Genomic DNA, 22,241 nt, shown 5'->3' with positions numbered 1-22,241 from the left:
TGTAAAATGATTCAACTGCACTTGGGAAGTTTGTTTCTTAAAGATACTCTACACTGAATCTTTTATAAAAGAAAAAATCTCATATTTGTTGCTTTTATAAATCTATATAAGTTACACTTATGTCAGCCTCCTCAGAAAACATGCTGATGTTACCAATCTGATGCCTTAGCAATAGAAGTAACATACTACGTGGCCATTTTTAGCCTTATAACGCTGATTGAAGATCGCCTTCTCAGACTGATTGTCAGAGAAGTTCTGCATTTTCTTCTGAGGCTCTTCTTGGGGTCCCTTTTAGAATACTGTCACCATTGCTCTCAAGTTCCTGGGGGAGCAACGAAAATGAAAAAACAAAGCAAAGAGGTTGTTGGGATGGAATTGTCCCTGCTTCACTTTTTCTGTTGCCCCTTTCCAAGCAGATTCACTGAGAGTCTTCACCTGTAAGCTCAGGAGGTGTCCAGAGCTGTATTAATAATAGCATTAGTTGCAATCCTTCTCCCTCAGTGGGCCATGGGATTAGGTCTCACTCAGGATCCAGCAGCCTAGCTACAGCTACGGGGCTCTTGGGTACCATCTTTATCTCCACTCCCTGCCCCATGTTTCCTTTACTCCCAATTGGATCTAGTGAACTGGGGGAAACTTGGGGTCTGGGTAACTCCCAAGATGAAATGCAACCTCCCTCCTAGCCAGGGAACTTCCGTGCAAACCTGACAAGGCCTAGCAAGGAGTCCAGGGGCCGGCTTGCTCTAACCAGCCTTGCCTTGCTATTTTGGTGAGGCCTGAGACTTAGAAATGAGCTTAAGAGAAGGAGTAGTCTTTCAGCCTGCTTGGTACTAGATGCATAGCTGCCTCTTGTGGCAGCCAAATGAATCCTGCACTCTAAGATTTTACATCAGGGTTTCGCGCAGAAGTGGTAACAAGTATACATTTGGCAGACTTTTGTCTCCTGTGCCTGTATTTCCCACAAGTTCCTTGAAGATGTGGCAGATTGCTTTAAGACAAAGATTATATATATCACGGACTTCTGATTAAACACTACTATCTTATGTTCACTCATTTATTCTAGATCCCTAGCTTTCTGGAAAAATTATTATTATTTATGTTATAAATATGATTCATCTTTTGGGTTAAAAGTTGTACTCTCTGGCTTCTAAAAGTTCTAGTTACATGTTTCTAATTAGTATAGAATATTGGATAGCTAAAAGCAGTTCATGCTTTATGCTAGAATTATTTTTTAATTGCATTTATCTAACTAGATTAATATTCTCAGTTGTTGGGGATTTTTAAGAGAGAAAAGTGAAAGGTCCAGAGATCCCACGAGCTGAAGCTGACAGGTACCTCCCTGTATTTCCGTGGATTGATTCCGGTGGGGACAGATGTTCATCAGCAACAGCCTGAGGTGATGGCTTAGTTTATGGCGAGGAACGAATGATATCGCCGATGGTTCCACTGATCTGCTCAGGCCATCCTCAGACTATTCTTTACTTCTTTTTTTTTTTTTTTTTTTTTGCGGTACGCGGGCCTCTCACTGCCGTGGCCTCTCCCGTTGCGGAGCACAGGCTCCGGACGCGCAGGCTCAGCGGCCATGGCTCACGGAGCCCGGAGCTCACGGGCTCTGCGGCATGTGGGATCTTCCCGGACCGGGTCACGAACCCGTGTCCCCCGCATCGGCAGGCGGACTTTCAACCACTGCGCCACCAGGGATGCCCCTCTTTACTTCTTAATAATAGCTCTTTCTCTCCCTTCTTAGGAAGAACTGATTTTTCAGTTTAGTCCTTATGATTCAGAGAAGAAAGAATATGAAGATTTTTGTCTTTAGAAGATGAAAGATCAGGAAGAGAATGTAGAATTAAAATGGATCCTTATTTTCAACAGGATATCCTTTCTGAAAAATCAATATCACTAAAAAATAAAAGGGCGCACCCCCTAAAGTTACTGCAAATATATCTGGAAAATCTAAGTCGGAGAGAAAATAGTTAAGCTAACATTAAGTTGAAAAAAACAAAATAACGGTAAAATTCGAAGAGAAAAAAAGAAACATAAAGCCTTTGGAGGACTTTTACAACTAAATATATTTGTGGTAGCTTTCCAGTCCACGCTGGTGTTGGAAGAGGAGGAGGGGCAGTAGAGGGAGTAGTAACAGTAGTAGTGACAGTGGTAGCAGCTAACATTGGACTGCTTGCTATGTGCCGACACCTGTGCAAGGTCTCTATATGCTTTATGTAACTTAATCCTTAAGGAAGTCTCTAAGAGATAAATAATTGTTGTTATTATTATTCCCATTTTGCAGATAAGAAAACTAAAGTTTCAAAAAATATAAGTAACTTGCCTAAAGCCACATAATTAGTAAGCAGCAAGGCAGGATTTGAGCCCAGTCATTGATCTAAATACCTGGACTCAGAATTTTAGGACTGAAGCCATCTTTACACAGTGTCTAATCCAATCCCTCATTTTACGGATTAAGGGACTGAGGCCAAAAATGATTCATTCAGAGTTGTATGGGCAGAGTTAGAAGAAAAAGCAGAGCGAGAAGTCAGGTAGCCTCTCTTCCAGATCAGCGTTCTTTATACTATACAAAGCCAGTATAACAGCCCAGCCCATACCCCTTGTGAGATAGGTCTCATATTCCAATCCCTAGAGTAAAAAGAGAGATGCTGCCACGTATAACAGCGTCAAGCACTCACTTTCACGCGATCGTTAAGAAGGGGCATTGAATAGGCTCAGCAACCGGGGGTACCGGCTTCTCCCCTCCACCTGCCCTTTCAGGCGATGTCTGTGGACAGAGGACCCATCCGCGCAGGGCAGCTCTGGGAGAATTCCGGAGACACAGGAAACACAGGGGGGATGGGCCGAGGGCAGGAATTTAAGTGACCCAAACAGCTGCCGTCAGTTCCTGAGAAGCTGAGAGGCCAGACCATCTAGAGCATTCAAATGCTGCAGAGTGCATAGGAAATACCAGAAATCAAACCCTGAAAGTAGAAAACCGGAAGTAGAATAGAACTTTGTGGGAAGAAGGAAAACAGAAGAGTAGCAGGCCTAACCGGAGGACGAATGCCCTGATCTCCCACCTCCAGGGAGGGGAGCAACTGTAAAGATGCTGTAGTTTCCTATCATTTTGTACTCAAAATTTTCAAACATACAGAAAAGGTGAAATAACTGTACAATACACACCTGTATACTCCCACCTAAATTTGACAATTCATGTTTCACTACATTTGCATTATAAGATATTGATCCCTCTCTCCATCCTTCTACCCATCCATCAGTCCGTGTTATTTCTGATGCATTTCAAAGTAAGCTGCAGACATCAGTACACTTCACTCCTTAACACATCAGCAGGCATACCATCAACTAGAGTTCAATATTCATAGTTATTTTCTCTTTTTGATATAAAGTTTACATTCAGTGAAAGGCACAAATTTTAATTCATTTGTTGTATGTTGACAAATGCATGCACCTGTCTAACCCAAACCCCTATCAAGGTACAGGACACTCCATCATCCCAGAAAGTCGCCTCAGGCTCCACTCCAGTCAAAACCCATCCTCCACACCAGAGGCAACCACTGCTCTGAGTTTTTTTCACCATAGATCAGTTTGGCCCGTTCTAAAACTTTTTAAAAATGGCATCATACTTTATGTATTCTTTCATGTAAGGCTTCTTCTTTTACTCAGTACAGTGTTTTTGAGATTCATGCATGTTTTTTTGAGTACCAGAAATTCATTCCTTTATATTGCTGAGTAATATCTCGTTGTATGTAATATATCACAGTTTGACCACTCTCCTCTTAAAGAACACCTCAGATGTTTCCAGTATTTAGCTATTATGCATAAGGCTGTTATGAAGATACTTGTACAAGTTACGTGTCTTGGGGTAGGTATATTAATTTCCCTTAGGTAAATACTTAGGAATGAAATTTCTGGGTCATTGGGTAGATGTATGTTTAATTTTAAAAGAAACTGCCAGATTTTTTCCCAAAGTAATTGAACCACTTTATGCCCCCAGCGACACTGAACATAAAAGAGTTCTGGTGGTTCCACAGGCTCGCCGACCTTTGGTACTGCCAGTTTTTATAGTTTTGGCCATTCCGGTGACTAAAATTTATTCACGTAATTTTCCACCCATTTCCTCCTCCTATAATTTAGAGGGGGAAACAGTCATTCTTTCTGTCTTTAACGCTCATTATAGCATTATTCACTGGACGCTTATTATGTGCCCGATGCTGTGCTAAGCACATGACCCCATTGTATAGGCACTCCTTTATTATTATCATTTTATAGATGAAGCTACTGAGACTTAAGACAGTAGCTCCATCAAGGCCACACACCAAGCCATCAGTACCCCCATACTTGCCTGACTCTGAAGGCCATGGTTTTAACCTTTCTGGTGTACCACATCCCAAGGCTGGTGCTAGGACAGAAAGTGATTTCACTTTGGCGCTACGGCCTCTCCTTTCTTCTGCATAATTAAGTCTCCTCCCATGAGACACACAAGTCCTCTTAGGTTAGAATGTGAAATAACTGGAGCAAATTCAAAGCTTAACAGGAATCCATCGAGCCGCAGGGAACCCACCTGAGTGCCCATGAGAAGTGCATCCATTTCCGGGGGCCACTGCACCATTCATTCATCCAGTCAGTCAATAGCCTCTTACTGGGTGCCCCAAGGTGCCCGATACTGTACTAGACTCAGGATTCCAGAAAAATGAGTGCATTTCACAAAACCTAAGATGCCACTCTTTTCTGTATTACTAAGAAATAAATAACACTGCTTTCTTATCATTTGGAATTTTTACCTTATACTTATTAAAAGAATTATTTTTATATTTAGAGGCAGGTGTCAAATAAGCTGTGGTCACTGGATCTTGATATTTTATAGCGCCTTTGCTTTGACAGTGTAATTTCAAGATGGTCAAAGAGCACCTGGACTTTATTAGCATTGCCACTTTGACTAAACTCATAGTTTGATTTTCTCCCTCAACAAAAATCACATGTTGCTGGAAGTTAAGGAGTTTCTATTCAAAGGTAGCAAGAAGTTTCTGATAAATTCATGTTTGATGCCTTAATGGTAGGCCTGCACCAGGCATAACTGACCCCAGCAGCTTCTCTCATTGCTTTAAAATTCTATCACTCATCTAAAGGATGTGATTTTTCTGCCTCCAGGGATTTTGCTTGGCCTGCAAACAGAGTTCTTCTGCACATATCTGAGGAAGAAACATACCACAGCTTCATCTGTTTGTGGGGACTTCCTCTCTTAGGTACCGTAGAGCATTTGGTTTTGCTTTGCAAGAAAGTATGGAATTGCAGTTATTCCTCCAACAATGAATACCTGATTCATTAATATCAAATGTATGTCCTATTGCTCTGTTTCTGTGCCTTTCTTTGAACATAATGACCTTTCAATGCTGAATCGGAGAGTAACATTTTTTTTTCTTCATCAATAAATGTATTGTCTTAACCAAAATAACTTGATGGAGAATTGAGAGTGTATTGTTCTGTTTAGGCCTATTCCTGAGCCCTAAGGAAGCTGGCCACCTTCTGAGCAACCTCATCTTTCTTCCAGACAAGACAGATTTTAGGACAATCCTACCTTTTCTTTTAAACTCTGTCAAGTTTCTTTTACAGACTGGACTCTCTCTGTAGCAACATGAGCTTTCCAATATACCGCTTCCATCATGCCTGGAGTTACATTTTTCTTTAACTATTGAAATAATTATTTCTTATAAGCATCCAACCCATATGTTGATCATGTACTGCCACATGGAATTTTTCACGTTCTCAGTCGTAACCAAGGAATCATTTGGTACCTGTGGGGGATAGAACAACTCGCCCCTCGCCCCCCGCCAATCCTCAGCTCCCTCAGAGCCCCAAAAACTTCGTTCCCAAAGGAGTCTGGCAAGGCCCACATCTGAAAGGCACGTGAAGGCAGCAGGCTGACCACCAGTGTTTTCCACATTCCATTCCTCTCCGCTCTCCTGCACCTTACTGGGCCTTCACAGAACTTGTCCACACCAGTGAACTCTGCTGCAGTGTGGCTTGGAAACCAACCTTCACAAGCATGGAAGTTTGTGAGCAGAAGCTGCATAGACTAACATATCCTCTTTTATTCAGGTGTAAGCAATCTGGCAGAGTAAGCCTCTGATGGAGACACAAAGTCTCATCCTTCATTTGGGTGAGGTGTACTTGTTTTTAGCCTGGACTACCAAGTGCTCAAGCATGGAAATCATACTTTTCCCCTCCTCTACCTTCTAAATTTCACGTTGTATTTCTTAACAACTGTAATAAGCCTATCCTTCCATATTCATGACTTGATACAGACCTGAAGGCTTTGCAATGCTACAAAGGACAAGGTTTTTGAAGATAATTTTAACTGTCTTTTGTTTAAATTAAACTCAACATGTAGCGCCAACAATGTACATCACGTGATTGATGAGGAAACTGTATGAAGAGCAGTGACCATGTGTGTGCTGCAAAGCCAAGGACACTACATCACTACTGCCACCAATGTCAGGTTGTAAAATGTAAATTAAACAAACAAAAGTGGAACAACTCACCTAGAAATGAATGAACTCTGGAGAGAACTGCCTTGATTTCAGGAAGTACCAGGGCTCACCTCCTGTGAGTCTCCATGCTCCCTGAAAAGAGCAGATTCAGCTGTCATTTCAGGTGTCATGGTTATAAATAAGTGAAAATTATCTTTAAAATTTCCTCTTTCCTGTTATACAGCTAAAATGGGAATACATTTAATGTAGGTTGAAGCTTAAAGACAACACCAATGTACATTGCTGGAAATAACAGTGGACCTTATTTAGAGTTATGTTTACTCTTCTAATGAGAAAGAGAAATTTTTTTTTTAATTTAAGGGACAACTTAAAATATGGTTTCTGGTGGCAGCCTAGAAAAGTATTAATGACTTGCATATCTGCAATAAAAAGATGTGAAATACAAATCTACTAGTAGATATTCAGATATGTTACCAATTACGCCAAGTTTCCAAAGTAATTAAGAAAAAATCTTACCTAAAACAAATGAAAGATTAGTCTTGAAAAGAGTATAAACAGTACCCTAACTGATGAATTCAAGGTTTCATTCTGTTTTTCCCAATTGTCAACATTAGCCTTCTTTCCATTTTCAACCACAATGTATATTGTAGTTGGACTTTCTATGCCTCGTTATGAATGCTTCATTTTTATTGACTTATGTTTTCCAAGAACAATGAGTTAAATGAGTTCCATGGATTCCACTTTATTTACAACCAAGAAGTCAGCATTAAAAGATTAGTGTCAGTGGCCAAAAACTATTATGTATCCAATCCATGCCCCAGTCTTTTGCTCATCCTATTAACACTCTCGTTCCATTTGTACTTCAATTCAGTTCTTTCCATTCATTTGTTAGCTTATTTGATCAAAATGAACTGAGTTTCTTTGATGGGGGCCCCAGTACAGAGACAGCTCAAAAAAGCAAACCATTTCTCTTCTTTGAGTTCCTTTATCATCTTTTCAACTTACATGAGAACCCAGAGGACTAAAAGAGAAAATTTTAAAGAAAGCATGACATTTTTTTTTTAAGTTTGACTATTCTAAATCATTTGCTTCAGCCAGAAAATCAGTCCTTTCATCATGGATTTTCTCAAGTTACACATCTCTCATTCTTCATTCGGTTTCTTTGATTCTATGTATATGATATGGTGCTGATGTGGGCAACTACTGGGAATAGTTATATTCAAGGGGATGATCACCCAATTACTTAGAGATATTTCCTGGGCAATTAATCAAGAGAAATAATTTCTGACATTCCATGGAATTTAATATGCCATCTTACATTTTAAGTAGTCAGCAAATATCTACCTTATAAAGGATGAATGGGAACATTTGAGGGCTGTGAACTTAAGTCTTTCCCTCACTGTCCTTTCTTTCTGAACCTGTCTACCTTCATTAAGTAACAGAGCTTCTACTGAGAAAAACAAAACAAAACAAAGAAACAGAACCATACAATAGCTGAAGTACTTTCAGAAGATTAGCATTAGGCCATGGTGTTTGACTTATTATGCACAATGATAAACAATCATATACCACAGGATAGTGAAAAGTCAGGTAAGTAAAACAACAGCAAACTGCTCTTAAGTGTTGTTTTATCGTAGGAAACTTGGGTTTGCATATATCGTTTTCAGATTTCTGCTAACATTACAAGCAAAAGCCTACAAAGAAGGATTAATTACACTATTTGCATGAAATCTGATTTCTACAAAGCACTTTACAGTATTTGGATGAAAAAAAGTGTCAGAGAAAATCATCAAAGCAATCAAATAAATTAAATTGCTAATTGCACATCCCTTTTAGTTAGAAATAATTCACTCTGCCAAAAAACGGCATAGAAGTAAAATTACAAAATTTAAGGCTTGTAATTTGGGGAATGTTTTTCCTTCAGCTCAAAACTGATAAACTGGTCATTAAGCACTGCCGTTAAAGTTGAGGCTTTAGTCCTTTCTTTTTCCCCCACAAACAAGAAATGAAGCTGCTTAAAAGGGAGTTATGTCAAGCATTTAAGCACCACGCTGTTTAAAAAATGAAAATGAAATCTGACTGATAAGTCAAAGTAGAGGGACTTTAAAGAGAGCACCCAGGGCTTCCCTGGTGGCACAGTGGTTGAGGGTCCGCCTGCCGATGTAGGGGACGCGGGTTCACGCCCTGATCCGGGAGGATCCAACGTGCCGCAGAGCGGCTGGGCCCGTGAGCCATGGCCGCTGAGCCTGCGCGTCCGGAGCCTGTGCGTCCGGAGCCTGTGCTCCGCACCGGGAGAGGCCACAACACTGAGAGGCCCGCATACCACAAAAAAAAGAGAGAGCACCCAGTTATTATCTGTCTCTTCAAGTTTTGGGCTACTCTTGCTTTGGGTCCGACTCTTGCTTGTATTAGTTTCCAGTGCTGCTGTAACAAATCATCACAAACTTAGTGGCTTAAAACAACACAAATTTATTATCTTACCGTTCTGGAGGTAAGAAGTCTCAGTAGGCTAAAATCGAGGTGCCAGCAGGACTGTGTTCCTTCTGGAGACTCTAAAGGAGAACCAAGTTCCTTGCCTGTTCCAGCTTCTAGAGGCTTCCCACGTTGTTTGGTGTATCACTCCAACCTCTGCCTCTGTCATCACACCTCTGACTCTCCTGTCTCCTCTTTTACTTATAAGGACCCCCTCTGATTACATTAGGCCCACCTGGGAAATGCAAGCTAATCTCTCCATGTTAAGATCCTTAACTTAATCACTTCCCTTTCGCACAGTCCTTCTTGCCATGTAAAGCAATTATATACATAAGTTCTGGGGATTAGGCATGAATGTCTTACAGGGGGCTGGGGATGGAGGGCTCATAATTCTGTCGGCCCCACCTGGGGAATACCTGCGGGCTAGCAGCTGTGAGGTGAGCCAGAAGAAGCAGCCCCACTGGGCAGTCTGTGCTCCAAGACCAAGTCAGAGCAAAGGATTCCTAGTGTTTTCCATTGACCAAATGATGTGGGCAACGCAAGTGAGAGAGAAAGGATATTCAGGCAGCCTAAGGAGTGACAGGCCTCAGAAGAAAGAAGCCAAACGTCAACATCTCTCAGGCATGAGGGAAGGAGCAAACAGTGAGCTAGATCAGTGCTCAATGAGCGAGGTCAGGACTGGTGCTGGTGCACACACTGTGACCAATCTACAATGTTGAAAAAGGACAGAAATTGAGAATAAGCCTTAGGAAAATTTTAGAGCAGTTTGACAGAGTAATTTTCTGTTGTAGAATGTGATTATTTAAAATGCAGGTTTATTTTTTGTATGTCTTTTCTTTCCATTTCATTTTATTAGCAATTCTTTTTTTTTTTTTTTTTTTTTGCGGTACTCTCACTGTTGTGGCCGCTTCCGTTGCGGAGCACAGGCTCTGGATGTGCAGGCTCCGTGGCTTGTGGGATCTTCCCGGACCGGGGCACGAGCCCGTGTCCCCTGCATCGGTAGGCGGACTCTCAACCACTGCACTACCAGGGAAGTCCCACCACTGATGATTTTTCAAGAAGCCCTGAGCTAGAGGAAAGTGCATAACTTACAGAAGGGAATTCCAGGTGAGAGGTCCCCTGGAAATCTCCAAGGAGCCAGAATCAGCTGTAAACACTTGCCAGGCACTCCAGCGAGTTCCACACCAACTCACAACACTATCAGCTCACTAAGAACTGTCCCGGCCCCATTCCCTTTCTCCACCCTATGCTCCAACCCCAAGGTTGGACAAGCTAGGAGAGGGGTAGGACCACTACCAGGAAAGGGGAAAGAAGCTTGCCACACCATTGTCCTCTTAAGTCAAACTTGGAGTTTTGATTATTACAAGGGACTAGACATTTTAATTACTGAACTGAGAATGTGCTCTGTTGTTTAAAATGAATAAAGGACATTTTTCATTGTATAACAGTGACCAGAAAATTCATGAGATCGGCCCGTTTTCATCCAGGGTCAGGGCCAGAACAAGCCCCGCAGACCATTTTAAAGCAAGAGTTTAAAGACAAGAAGTCACTTTATGGTTTCATCCCTCAAGTCATGATTGTTCAATCTAATAATTATGTAACTCTTAGAGATAGGGCAAGTCTCAATATAGAGCCACTCATGCCATGGTTTAAGGCAGGGTTTCTCAACCCTGGCAATATTGCCTATTGAGCTGGATAATTTTTTGTTTTAGGAGCGGGAAGGGGAACTGTCCTGTGCATTACAGGATGTTTAGCGGCATCTATACCTTATCTCTAACCCTTAGCACTCCCACCCCAAGTTGTGAAAACCAAAAATGTCTCCAGACAGCCAAATGTCTGCTGAGAGGGCAAAATTGCCCCCAGTTGAAAACCACTGATGTTAAGAGGAGCAATGAGATTCTGTTTCCTTTTCCCACCCAGTAAATACCTCCCTACCAAGATCCAAAGCATCTAAATTCCATCATTCCACATTCATTGCCCATTCCAGGCATTTTTTAAAAATTTTATTGGAGTATAGTTGATTTACAATGTTGTGTTACCTTCAGGTGTACAGCAAAGTGATTCAGTTATATTTATATATATATATTCATTTTTCATTCTTTTTCAGACTTTTTTTTTTTTTTTTTTTGCCACACTGAGCAGCTTTCAGGAATCTCAGTTCCCCGACCAGATACTGAACCCAGCCTTGGCAGGGAAAATGCCGGATCCTAACCACTAGACGACCGCCAGAGAACTCCCAGACGTATAATTTTAAATTCAAAGTCCTCTGAGAAAGGACATCTAGCTGTTATCAGTCATTGATGCATTACTGTAATTGGGTCATCAGACTCCTTTCTTTCACAGATTGGCCCATTTTTAATATACTGGTTGTCTGAAGCCAAGGTGAGAGTAAGGCACAAAGATCTGGGAAAACCAGTTTGTTCCTTCCATTTCCAAAACATCCTCTGATCTTCTCCCTACCCCCATTACCAATTCTCTCTTTCAGGAACTCGGCTTCTCACCTGTATTATGGCAATAAATTTTTACCATGTCCTCCTGCACCAGTTTCATGTCCCTCAAACTCATCTTCTGCATTGTCCTTGGAATGATCTTTCTAATCATGCCATGTCCTAACTCATAAGTCTTCAAAGACTTGCTATCATCTGAAGGAAAACATCCAAGCTCTTAACAAGGCATGCACCCTACTTCCATCCATGTGAATGATTTCTAACACCCATGTCTTTACCCTTGCTCTTCCCTTTCTCTTTCTCTTTCTTTCACATTTCTTTGTTTACTGGAAAACTCCCACTCAAACCTGCAGTTTCAACTCAAGCACTCAAGTCCTTGAAAAATCCTTCTCTGATCCACTCAGCAATAATTAAGTTGCTCCTTTTCCCAGGATTCCAGATAACAGTGAGCATATCTTTAGTGTAGCACTTACCTCTTTGTGTTTAATTATCGTTTTACTAGACTTTTTTTCTCCTCTAGACCATGATGAGTTCGTTGAAGGTAGAAACCATGGTCTGTTGTTTTCCTGAAATTCACAGCATGGTTTACAGAGCCCTGTGTGATCAGGCCTCTGTATTCCTCTCCTGTCTTATCTGGCCACACTGTGCATCTTGCTTTCAACTCCCATACCACACAGACATTTATTCAGTTCCAACTCATCATGTGCTCCCCCACTTCCAACCTCCCCATACAGTCTTCCCTCCTGCTTGCAGTGCCCTTTTTTGCCCCCTTGAACACTGTCCCTGAAAACTCTGCTCTTTGTCTGTCCCTCAGCTAAATGTTACTTCTTCCAAAAACTTAATCTGAACTTCCAGACCAAGGGAGGTCCCTCTGTTTTACTCTTCCAAGACATTCTGTGCTTCTTCCTGCACCATTTTGCACTTATTGCAATCGTGTGACTCATACCACTTCACTCAGGTATAAGAGATGTGCTATTATTTAATTTTCTAAGTAAAATTAAATCTGATTCTGAACTTCCCACTCACCAGTGTGTGGGGAGGAAATATCAAAGTCAGTCATGTTTTTGCAAGACTGTTAGAGTACAGAATTCTGAAGGCCTCTGGAATGCCTAGGACTTGGAGTAAGGGACTCTAGTCTTTAAGCCACTGTGACCCATGATCACTGCTAAGATACTCATCATCCAGTTTGTGGTTCATTCAAATACAGAAGGCCCTGGTGCTTCACGCCAAGCTTTTGGGCTCCGTGAGGCCCTAGAGTTCTTCCTATCTATCTATCTACCTATCTCATGACATCCAGGGCTCTATCACCCAAGTGGCCCCCTACAGCCACCTTCCTCCGAGGCCCCAAGACTTTCCAATGTGCCACTGCCCCCAGGACTGTAACGTTTGCTTCTAGCCCTCTGAGCACCAATCTCACCCCTAATATTCACAGGGGCCAGAACAAGAGAAAAGTAGAGGCTTATGTATCATACATCCAAATATTTTCAAAGTTACAAACCAAGCCAACAAACTATTCAATGAGTTCTATTGTTCTATGATAACATATATACCTTCATAATTTCCTGGAAGGCCACATTCAAGTTAAGAATCCTTGGATTCCTCAGTGTCCCATACTGGAACATGGTGGCCTAATCATAATTGGTCCTTACCCCATACCCCCAGCTGCATCCCACACTGTGAGGGGCCTCACATGCAACTATGTGGACTCCCCAGCCTGCAAAACCAAGCTGTATCACACCCCTGCAAATAGCCATCCTTTGGCCACCCTTCAGGACTAAGGTACTCAACTGGCAGGATAGGATGGACCAGAAGATGCTCTAGAAGGTGAGGCTGTTTGGATTGAGAATGCTGGATCCCAGGCACCCAGAATGCAGTCTAAAGAAGAGTGCTCAGGGTCTAGGTGGGCATATTCCCTCAGATCCACAGACTCTTCAAGAGTGACCGAAAGAGAGCCAGAGCAGGGCTCTGCAAAGCGTGGGGCCCAAGCAAGGGCCTCTCTTACCTGGGTCTGAGGGCAATCCTGAGATCAGATCCTTAGGCCTTGCTGGGACTAACTTGTCAGCACACAAGACGAGACACCAGAAAATAAACTTATTCAATATGCTAAATCAGTATTAGTTCAACTAATACTGATGTGTGGAAACCAAGAGGAAGGGCCACCAAGCTGTTGCTAAGCTAAGAAACAAAATCAGTGTTTCATGAAATTTCATAAAAAAATATTACCAGTTTTACCAGGAAAAAGTACAGTATTCTGTAATGAAATGTTTGAAATACATATTTTAAAGCAAATTTTTTCTTTAATGCAGAACTTCTCAGAGCCTTTAATGTAAGAATGTGGCCTGTGAATCTTCAAGTAGGCAAATAAAGTAGGTGACATTTTCCAAACTTGTATGGGTGTGTGTATGCCTAGGTATGTGTGTGCTCAAGCACACACCTGTACACACATGCATAATATATCTCTTGGCATTCTGAAAATGCTATGAATCAAATAAAACAAAATCACTATAACAGCCAGAGTTCTTGAGTGCAAGTGACAGAAATAAAATAATTAAATGGAAGATTATCAGGGAAGTCTTCAAGAACCAGGCTTGGAAAGCAAGTAGTCTGGGCAGTAGAAACCACAGCAGGAAGAACCCAATCCTTATGCTACTAATACTGAAATAAATTAATTCCCAACCATCACTACTTCCTTATGTCATAGGGAAATGCTAACAAATAATAAGTAAAAAAGCAAAACCAAGATGCAAAAGAACATGAGTCCCTCTCCACCAACAAAAAAAAAAAAGAAAGAAAGAAAAAAGAGATGTACAGAAAGTCCTAGAAGGAAATACAACAAAATGTTAACAGTGCTTTTTTTACTGCTTGATAGCTTATAGGTAATTTTAATTTTATTTAGGTACATGAATTACATTTGTAAGTATAAAAATAAATATTTTTAAAATGAATCTTTCCAAATATAAAAGAAAACTTGTCCCAAGGCCAAAATTTTCAAACTCCCTGTTCACAATTTTCAAATCCTTCTGGATTTCATAAACTTTGATAATGAGTTTTTCTAATTATTAGATGATCATTTAAGTTCCATATTACCTGAGGATTTTTGAAGCAGTAAACAGTATTAAAGCTCTTTTTACACCTTTTACATGAGTAACTAGGATATTATATAGAAATCACAATTCCAGTAAATTATTGACACTAATGGTATACCAAATCCCTGTTGTCAGTAACTAGTATAGTCACCACTAGTCAACACTATTGATAGGATCTCATAATGAGAAACTCTAGATAATGCTTGCATATAACTTGGGATAATTCAACTTCACACATAATTTCACTTTTTCCAATCAAAATTACCTCTTTATTAAAATAGCAACATAAATATTAATAAATTTATTCTTTATTAAAAAGAAATAAGAATTAACAAGGAAAAAAACCTCACAACACTACCCTAAATAACACCAGTCAAAATGAAATAAAAACAGCAATTATAATCCATTATTTTAAAAATAGCAACAATTAAGAGACTACATACAAAAACTTTGGAGATGCAGTCAAAATTGTGCTCAGAGGTAAATGTATAGCCTTATGTGTCCTATTATTAAATAAGAAAGAAGTAAAAATCAATGAACTAAATCATTAATTACAAAGAAATATTCAGAAAACACAAAACAAACTTAAGAAAATAAAGAAGGAATTTTAAACGATTAAAAGTTATATTAATGATGTACAAAACAGAAAAAATAGTTAAATGTTGGTTCCTTTAGAAGACTACCAAGTCTAAAAAAAGAAAGAAAAATGCAACTAAAAATATTAGAAGTGAGAAAAGAGCTATAACTATTAATATAGAGAAAAATATTTCCAATTATAAGATTATATGTTGAGGACTGCTAACAAATTTTTTCTTTTTTTTTTTTTTTGGCGGTATGTGGGCCTCTCACTGTTGTGGCCTCTCCTGCCACAGAGCACAGGCTCCAGATGTGCAGGCCCAGTGGCCATGGCTCATGGGCCCAGCCGCTCCGCGGCATGTGGGAACTTCCTGGACCAGGGCACGAACCCGTGTCCCCTGCATCTGCAGGCGGACTCTCAACCCCTGTGCCACTAGGGAAGCCCCAAATTTTTAAATTCTATGAAAATGCATGATTTTCTTTAAAACTGTTATTTTTTTAAATTGATACTCAAGAAATAGTAGTTAACCTGTCTAAGCCAAAACCATAGAAGAAAATTTAAATTTTTTCAGATAATTATCTTCCACACACTTACCCTGAAAAAAGCTTGGGGCCTAAACTGTGCTATGGGTGAGTTCCTCCAAACCTTCAAAGAACAGGCAATTCCTACACTCTATACTAATCTAGGGTACAGAACAACATTTTTTTGAAGCTGTTTAAGATAGAATTTAAAAATGTAAAACTATAGTCCAATCTTATTCATGAATATAAATGCAATTATCCTAAATAAAATGTAAGGAACTGAATTCAACATGATTGTACTAAAAGAGGAAAAAGAAAACAAAAAAACCCATGATGAAATAGGATACATCTCATGCAGAAAATAATCCAATATTGAGATATCTAGTAATATAATTTATTATAAAAATAGGCCACATGATCTTCTCTAGTGCCCAGAATATGTTTAACATAATTCAACAACAACTTTTAATAAAATGCTTAGTGTACTTGAACAAGGAGACCACTTCTTTAGCCTGATAAAGAACTCTATTTCAATCAAACAGCTAATATTAAAAGCTGGTGAAATATTACTGGTATTCCTAAAAAGTCAGGAATAAGAACAAAATTAATACCATCATATATTAAACATATGAGGTATTAATATTGTAAAGAAAGAGAGAAAATTACTATTAATTATACTTCAAATGATTGTCTACTTAGAAGAGAATCACCTAGAAAAATTAATGAAAGAGTTCAGAAAAGTTACCAATTACAGAAATCAATAGCTTGACCCAACAAGGAGCAACCAGTTATAAAACATAATGTGAAAATGATCCCAACAAAGATATAAAATATCTAATAATATAATTAACAAGAAATATGCAGGACCTACAAAATTACTGAAAAATATATAGGAAGCCTTCAATAACCTTGACATGCGACAAGTTCCTGAATGGGAAAATTATTATTACAAAGATGGCAATTTTCCCCCAATTAATCTATAATGTTAAAGCAATTCTAAACAAAATGCCAATTTCTTTTGGAAACTGGCCAAACTATAACTAAAGTTTACCTGGGAGAATAAATGCACAAATATAGCTGAAAACATTTTGAAAAAGAAGAGTAATGTTTACCCCATAAAAAAGTTAATCACACAATAAAGCAAATTATAAAATGACAATAATTAAAACAACATGGTTCAGGAATAGAGGATACCAAAACAAAACAAATAAACAAATAACTAATATATCCAGAAACCACTCCAAGTACATGTAAGAATTTAATTTTGATAAATGTGGAATTTTTAAAACAGTGGAAGAGGGCTTTTTCAATAAGTGATGATGCAGCAACTAAATAAATATTTAGAGCCTTAATCACATCTATATCAAAAATAAATTCCATTTGGAGTAAAGATTTAAATCTAAAAAAATTAAAACTAAAAAAATAGACAACTATTTATATAACATTGAGCTGGAAGAAGAGTTTTTCAAACATATCACCAAAAGTAGAAATCATGAAAGAAAAGATAGATTCACCTAAATAAAAAATGTAATATTTCTATATATCAAAGACATCATGAATTAAATTGGCACATATATGACAAGCGGCAAAATATCTGCAGCAAATGGAATAAACAAATTATTAGTGGTTAGTGGTTTTAATGTATAAAGAGTTCTTACAAATCAATAAAAAGTGAACTCCCAACAGAAAAATGAGCAAATGTGTTCATTTATTCCTTTAACAGATATTTATTGTTCAACTAGTATGTGTTAGGTATTGTGCTAGGGGCTAGGAATACAATGTGGAAGAACCTAGACATCCAGACACAGCCTCTTTCATTCTTTCCAATATGGGAAACACATACATAAAAAGTAAATAAACAAATAAATAATGTTACAAATTGAGATAAGGAATTCAAAGAAACAAAAAAGTGAGATAGCAAATAGGAGAGAGGTGAGGACTATTTGCAAACAATGCTCTGGGCAGGCCTTTTTTAAGATGTTGTATTTAAGAAGTTATCTAAAGGGTTGTGGTTGGGGAGAGGATAGCCAAGGAGAGCAGCTTAAGCAAAGATAACAGCATTTACTAAGCCCCTGAAGTGCAGAAAAGATCTTGGCATGTTGGAGGAACCAGTGTGGCTACATCATGGTGAGCAATAAAGAGAGGAACATAGGTTTGGAGAGATAGGTAGGGATCAGATTGCGCAGAACTCTGTGAGTCACGGTAAAGGGTTTAGATTTTATCTTACAATTTACTCAATTCAATTTAGGAGTAAGGTCACTGTTGCAACTCTATGAAGAATGTATTGAAGTGGGTCATGGGTCAAGAGTGGAAGCAGAGAAAACAGGTAGGCTGGCTGTCATAATAAACAAGTGAGAAAAAATAGTGATTAGAAGTAAGTGTTGGCATTGAAGATGGAAAGAAGCAGACAGATTAAAGATTTATTTGGGGGACAAAATGGATATATTATGCCAGTCTATCTGATGTAGGGGAGAGATGAAAAGAATCTAGGATGATGCGTAGGTTTCTGGCTTGAGCAATTGGTTGTATGGTGGTACTCTTTACTGTAATAGGGAAGATGTGGTAAACAGGTTTGGGGTGAGAATGAGGAATTCGATTTTGGCCATGTTAAGTTTGAAAGATCTGAGTCATTCAAAGGAAGATACCAAGCAAGCAATTAGATATGTGAGTCTAAAACTTAGAGGAAAGGTCAAAGTGGGAAACATAAATTTGTAACTCATTAGCATAAAGCCAGTATCTAAATCCATGGAAATGGAAAAGATCCTCCTGGGAAAGCACATAGAAAAAAAGAGGAACCCAGTGGAGGTGAAAAACCTCAACTTTTCAAAGTTAGGTGGGAGATAGAGCATAACATTAGGAGTGAACAGTGAAGCAGGAAGAAAACCTGGACAGAATAGTGTCTTGGATATGAAGAGATAATCTTTAAAGAAGCAGGAAGTGGTCAAGATGAGGACAGGAAAGTATCCTTTTGGACAGGGTAATATGGAAGTGCCTGGTGACTTTGAAATGGGCACTTTCAGTAGTGGTCGTGGGGAAGTCACATTGTGAATTGAAAAGTGAATAGAAGATTAGAAAATGAAGACAATCTATAAGGATAACTCCATAAAGAAGTCTGGTTATGAAGGACAGCTGAGAAATGGCTAATAGATGGGAAAGATGTGCACAAGGGAAGCTTTGGTTAATTTGGAAAACACTGGAGCATGTTTGCAGGCTGATGAGAATGATCCATTCAAGACACAGATTAATAATGCAGAAGAAAAGGGAAAAGCTAAGGAGAAAAGTCCATGAAAAGGCAGGAAGGGTTGGGATCCAGAGCACAAGAGGAGGGGCTGGACTTTGCAACTTCCTCCATAGTCACAAAAAGGAAGTTGGTGGTTGCCAAGCTAGCTGGGTTGGGGGTGGAGGGGTCTTGTGCTGGGAAGATGAAGTTTGTATGTAACATCTTCTATTTTCCAAGGGAAATTTAAAGTAAACAGGGAGGAGGGGATCCGAAAATTTGAGGAGAGTTGAAAAGGTATAAACAGTCATTTTAGAAGTGGGAAACTAAGACTACAGTAGGAACAATAGCACCAATTTGAGGTTTGAGATAATTGATTCAAAGTAAAACTAGTTGATTGTGTTGTGTGATTTTTCTTAAAGAAAATGTCCAATTGTCCCAGTCAGGCCAGTGGAAGGAGATGGTAAGGTTCATCTGGAGTGGGGATTTTACCAGGAAAGTAAACTGAGGCTCAAGACTACCGAGGGCACTGTATTTCAAGGATGATGATAACAGTGATGGATCATGGGATCTAGGCTAGACAAGAAAGGAAGTGAATCCAAAACATAGGCTGATAAATACTGGAAAAAATGAGGTTAATGAATTAGCTGTCAGTGAACAAGGGATCCAGGAGGATAGGAAGATGGTAATCAGAGTGGAATGTCTGATAATGTGTTAGCTCAGGTCCTCCTAGAAGCAGACACCAAGGCAGGGTTCAACTTAGAAGAGTTTTATTGAGGGAACATCTGTGAAGGACAAAGGAAAGGAATCAGGAGCAGGGCGGGGTCTTCATATCATAATTCAAGTCTGGCACCTAGGAAAGGAGAGGGAAATTGGGCAAGAAGAGCCTTAGACTGCATGCAGCAGGGTTCTAAGAAAGTTTCAGCCAGGCTGCTGAGGAGTCCCCATGCCCAAGCTGCTCGTGAGAGGAGTCCCGGCGTCTCACTAATACCCCGACTGTGCTCAGTCATGGACTAAGGGTAGCCCAGGAGACGCACCGGCCTCAGCGCAGACCCAGTTGAGGATGCCCTGGGATGGCAGTCTAGAACGTGGGAGCAAGGGCTGATTCCGAAGGGAAGAAATGGTCATTGGGGATGAAGCTACAAGGAGTGGACTGGAGGTTGGAGTTCAAGTTTAACCACAGTTATGCGTCACACGACTCCAGACAGTGCGGGTCACCAGCTTGCCAATGATGGGATTTGAGGTGAAGACTCATGTGGGAGCTAGTCTTTTAAGAACTAATAATGAAAGAAGCTGACTAGGAACTTGACAAATTACGAGGAGGAGGGAAAGAGGATGGTATTGTCCAGTGGCAAGATTCTCAGAGAAGCCGGGATTGTGGCAGACGGGATGAGGAAGTGCTGCTCAGCAAGTAGCAGCGACTAGCAGGGAGGCCTTCCTCCCCACCCGCCGGCCCTAAGGCACACGGTCCGCCTGAGGGGCTGCGTGGGACAGAGTTCGGTAAAGCGCGGGGGGACGGCAGGTCTGCGATGGCTGAGGACCCCAGGGAGATCGCCGACGCCCGAGTGGACTTCGAGAGCTCCGGCGGGTGCGGCGGGAAGGAGAGGCGCGACGGGCGAGGCTTGAGGTATGGGCTGTGCCGGGCGCGGCAGCGTCCGCCGGCGGCCGGCGGCCGGGCGGCGGCGCTCACGGGGGCGCGGGCTTCCCCAGGCCGCGGGCGGCGTGCTGGCGCTCCCGAGCGGCGCCGCCGCGGAGCTTGGCGCGGCAGCTGGCGGCGGCCTGGCGCGTGGTGACGGCGCCCGCGGGAGGGCAGCGGCTCCCCGGGGCGGCCGGGCGCAGGGCGGCGGCACTGCGGGGCGACGGCTTCCCGAGGCTTCGGCCCGCACGGGCGGCAGCGGTCCCCAGGGAGAGAGACAAAGACACGCCGGTTAGAAACGGGCCGAACGCGCCGGCGCCTCCCAGCTAATCAAGGAGCCGCCAACCCAAACTCGGCGCGATGCCACATTTCCGCCCAACAGGTTGTCTGTCACGTAAACACAGGAGATAAACCTGTGTTGATCAGAGGAAAACAGCATCCGATTGAAGTGTCATTATACACGTTTTTAGAAATTTAGGGAAATGTACCAAAACCCTTAAATTTTTTAATACTCTTTGACCCAGAAATTCTAATTTTAGAGTTTTCCCTTAAGGAGTAATTACGAACACATGCAAAAATTTCATATGGGGTATTCAGTGCAGTATCTGTAACAGCAAAAAACAACAGGCAAAGAAAATGGAAAAAAAAATTTAAGGAGAAACCGGGAATATCCTATATCCAAAAATACAATTATAGTCTTTCTCTTATAGTTGATACTAACCTGCTATTAAAACAATGCTGGGATATAACTATTCATATGGAAAGGCATACTAAATAGAATGAAAAAAATTAGGTTCCTCCCCATTTGTAGTGGTGGGATGTGTGTATACTTTATGTGCGTACATGTGTATACACACACAACACACCACACATGTATAAAACAATGGAGAGAAACACTCCAAAATGTTAAGTGGTTATCTTCAGGTGATGAGGCTGCAGGTAATCTTTATTTATATATTTCCCAAATTGTATACAATAAGCATATCTTTATAATAAAAAAATCAAGTAACTTAATAAAAGGCATTTTAGTTCATTCTTATGTACCCATTCTAACTTTCTACCAATTCAAAATTATATTTTATATTGTGTAGCAAAGTGGTGGACATCAAAAGATTTTAAGAATGAATGAATGGTCCACAGAAGTAGTTTATCTTCCTCAAAAGTTCTGAGTAAATCACAGTATTTCAGAGCAGTTTATGCCTTAAACGTTATGCAGTTAATCAAAACCACTGTCTTCTGTGAAGTTATACCTTATTTTACTCTATTAAGCATTTCTACTTCAGGAAGAAAAAAAAAAAAGCTTTCTGGGCTGCTAACGAACCTAATTTGATTTGTAATCTCCACAGACTTAGGAACACAAAGTTTTCCGAAAAAAAATTACCATACTTTTGGAACAAATGTTTTAGATAATACCAATGTTTTCACAATGTATTCAATAATTTGCTCTTTAAGTTGAAAGAACTTAGTGGGAGCAAAACTAAAATACTGCAATAAACGAGAGTCTAAACTTTACATCTTGGTCTTCCAGTCATAACAAATTTAAATTTTTAGCACTCATTAATACCAAGGGAATCTGTTTTGCTAAACCTTGTTCCAGAAAAATGTGTACGATGACAATAAAATTATACTAATGTAACATAGGGATGGGATTCCAGGGCTTTGTTATTAAACTGATAGAAGATCCATTTAATACATAAGTTCCAATGATATTTTAAGCCAAAGTGACCTCAGAGTTGTCAGATTGATTTTCCTTAATGATGAGTAAATCCAAGCTTAGATGTTTATTAGAAT

General features: G+C 40.2%; 1 protein-coding gene across 1 annotated transcript in view; it reads right to left on the bottom strand.

Annotated features, from left to right (window-relative positions):
* Nucleotides 1-20,500: 20,500 nt before the first annotated feature.
* ZNF800 (zinc finger protein 800) overlaps nt 20,501-22,241 on the bottom strand; it is a 49,262-nt gene continuing 47,521 nt past the window's right edge. Inside the window, exon 6 of the mRNA XM_030853691.3 lies at nt 20,501-20,687. Within this exon, the coding sequence (XP_030709551.1) occupies nt 20,501-20,687 (187 nt within the window). The remainder of the gene's footprint in view (nt 20,688-22,241) is intronic.

This window comes from Globicephala melas, chromosome 9 (genome assembly GCF_963455315.2).
Source record: "Globicephala melas chromosome 9, mGloMel1.2, whole genome shotgun sequence".
NCBI classification, from domain to species: domain Eukaryota; kingdom Metazoa; phylum Chordata; class Mammalia; order Artiodactyla; family Delphinidae; genus Globicephala; species Globicephala melas.
Note: the sequence above shows the minus strand (reverse complement) of the source record. Positions and strands in the feature narration are given on the sequence as shown.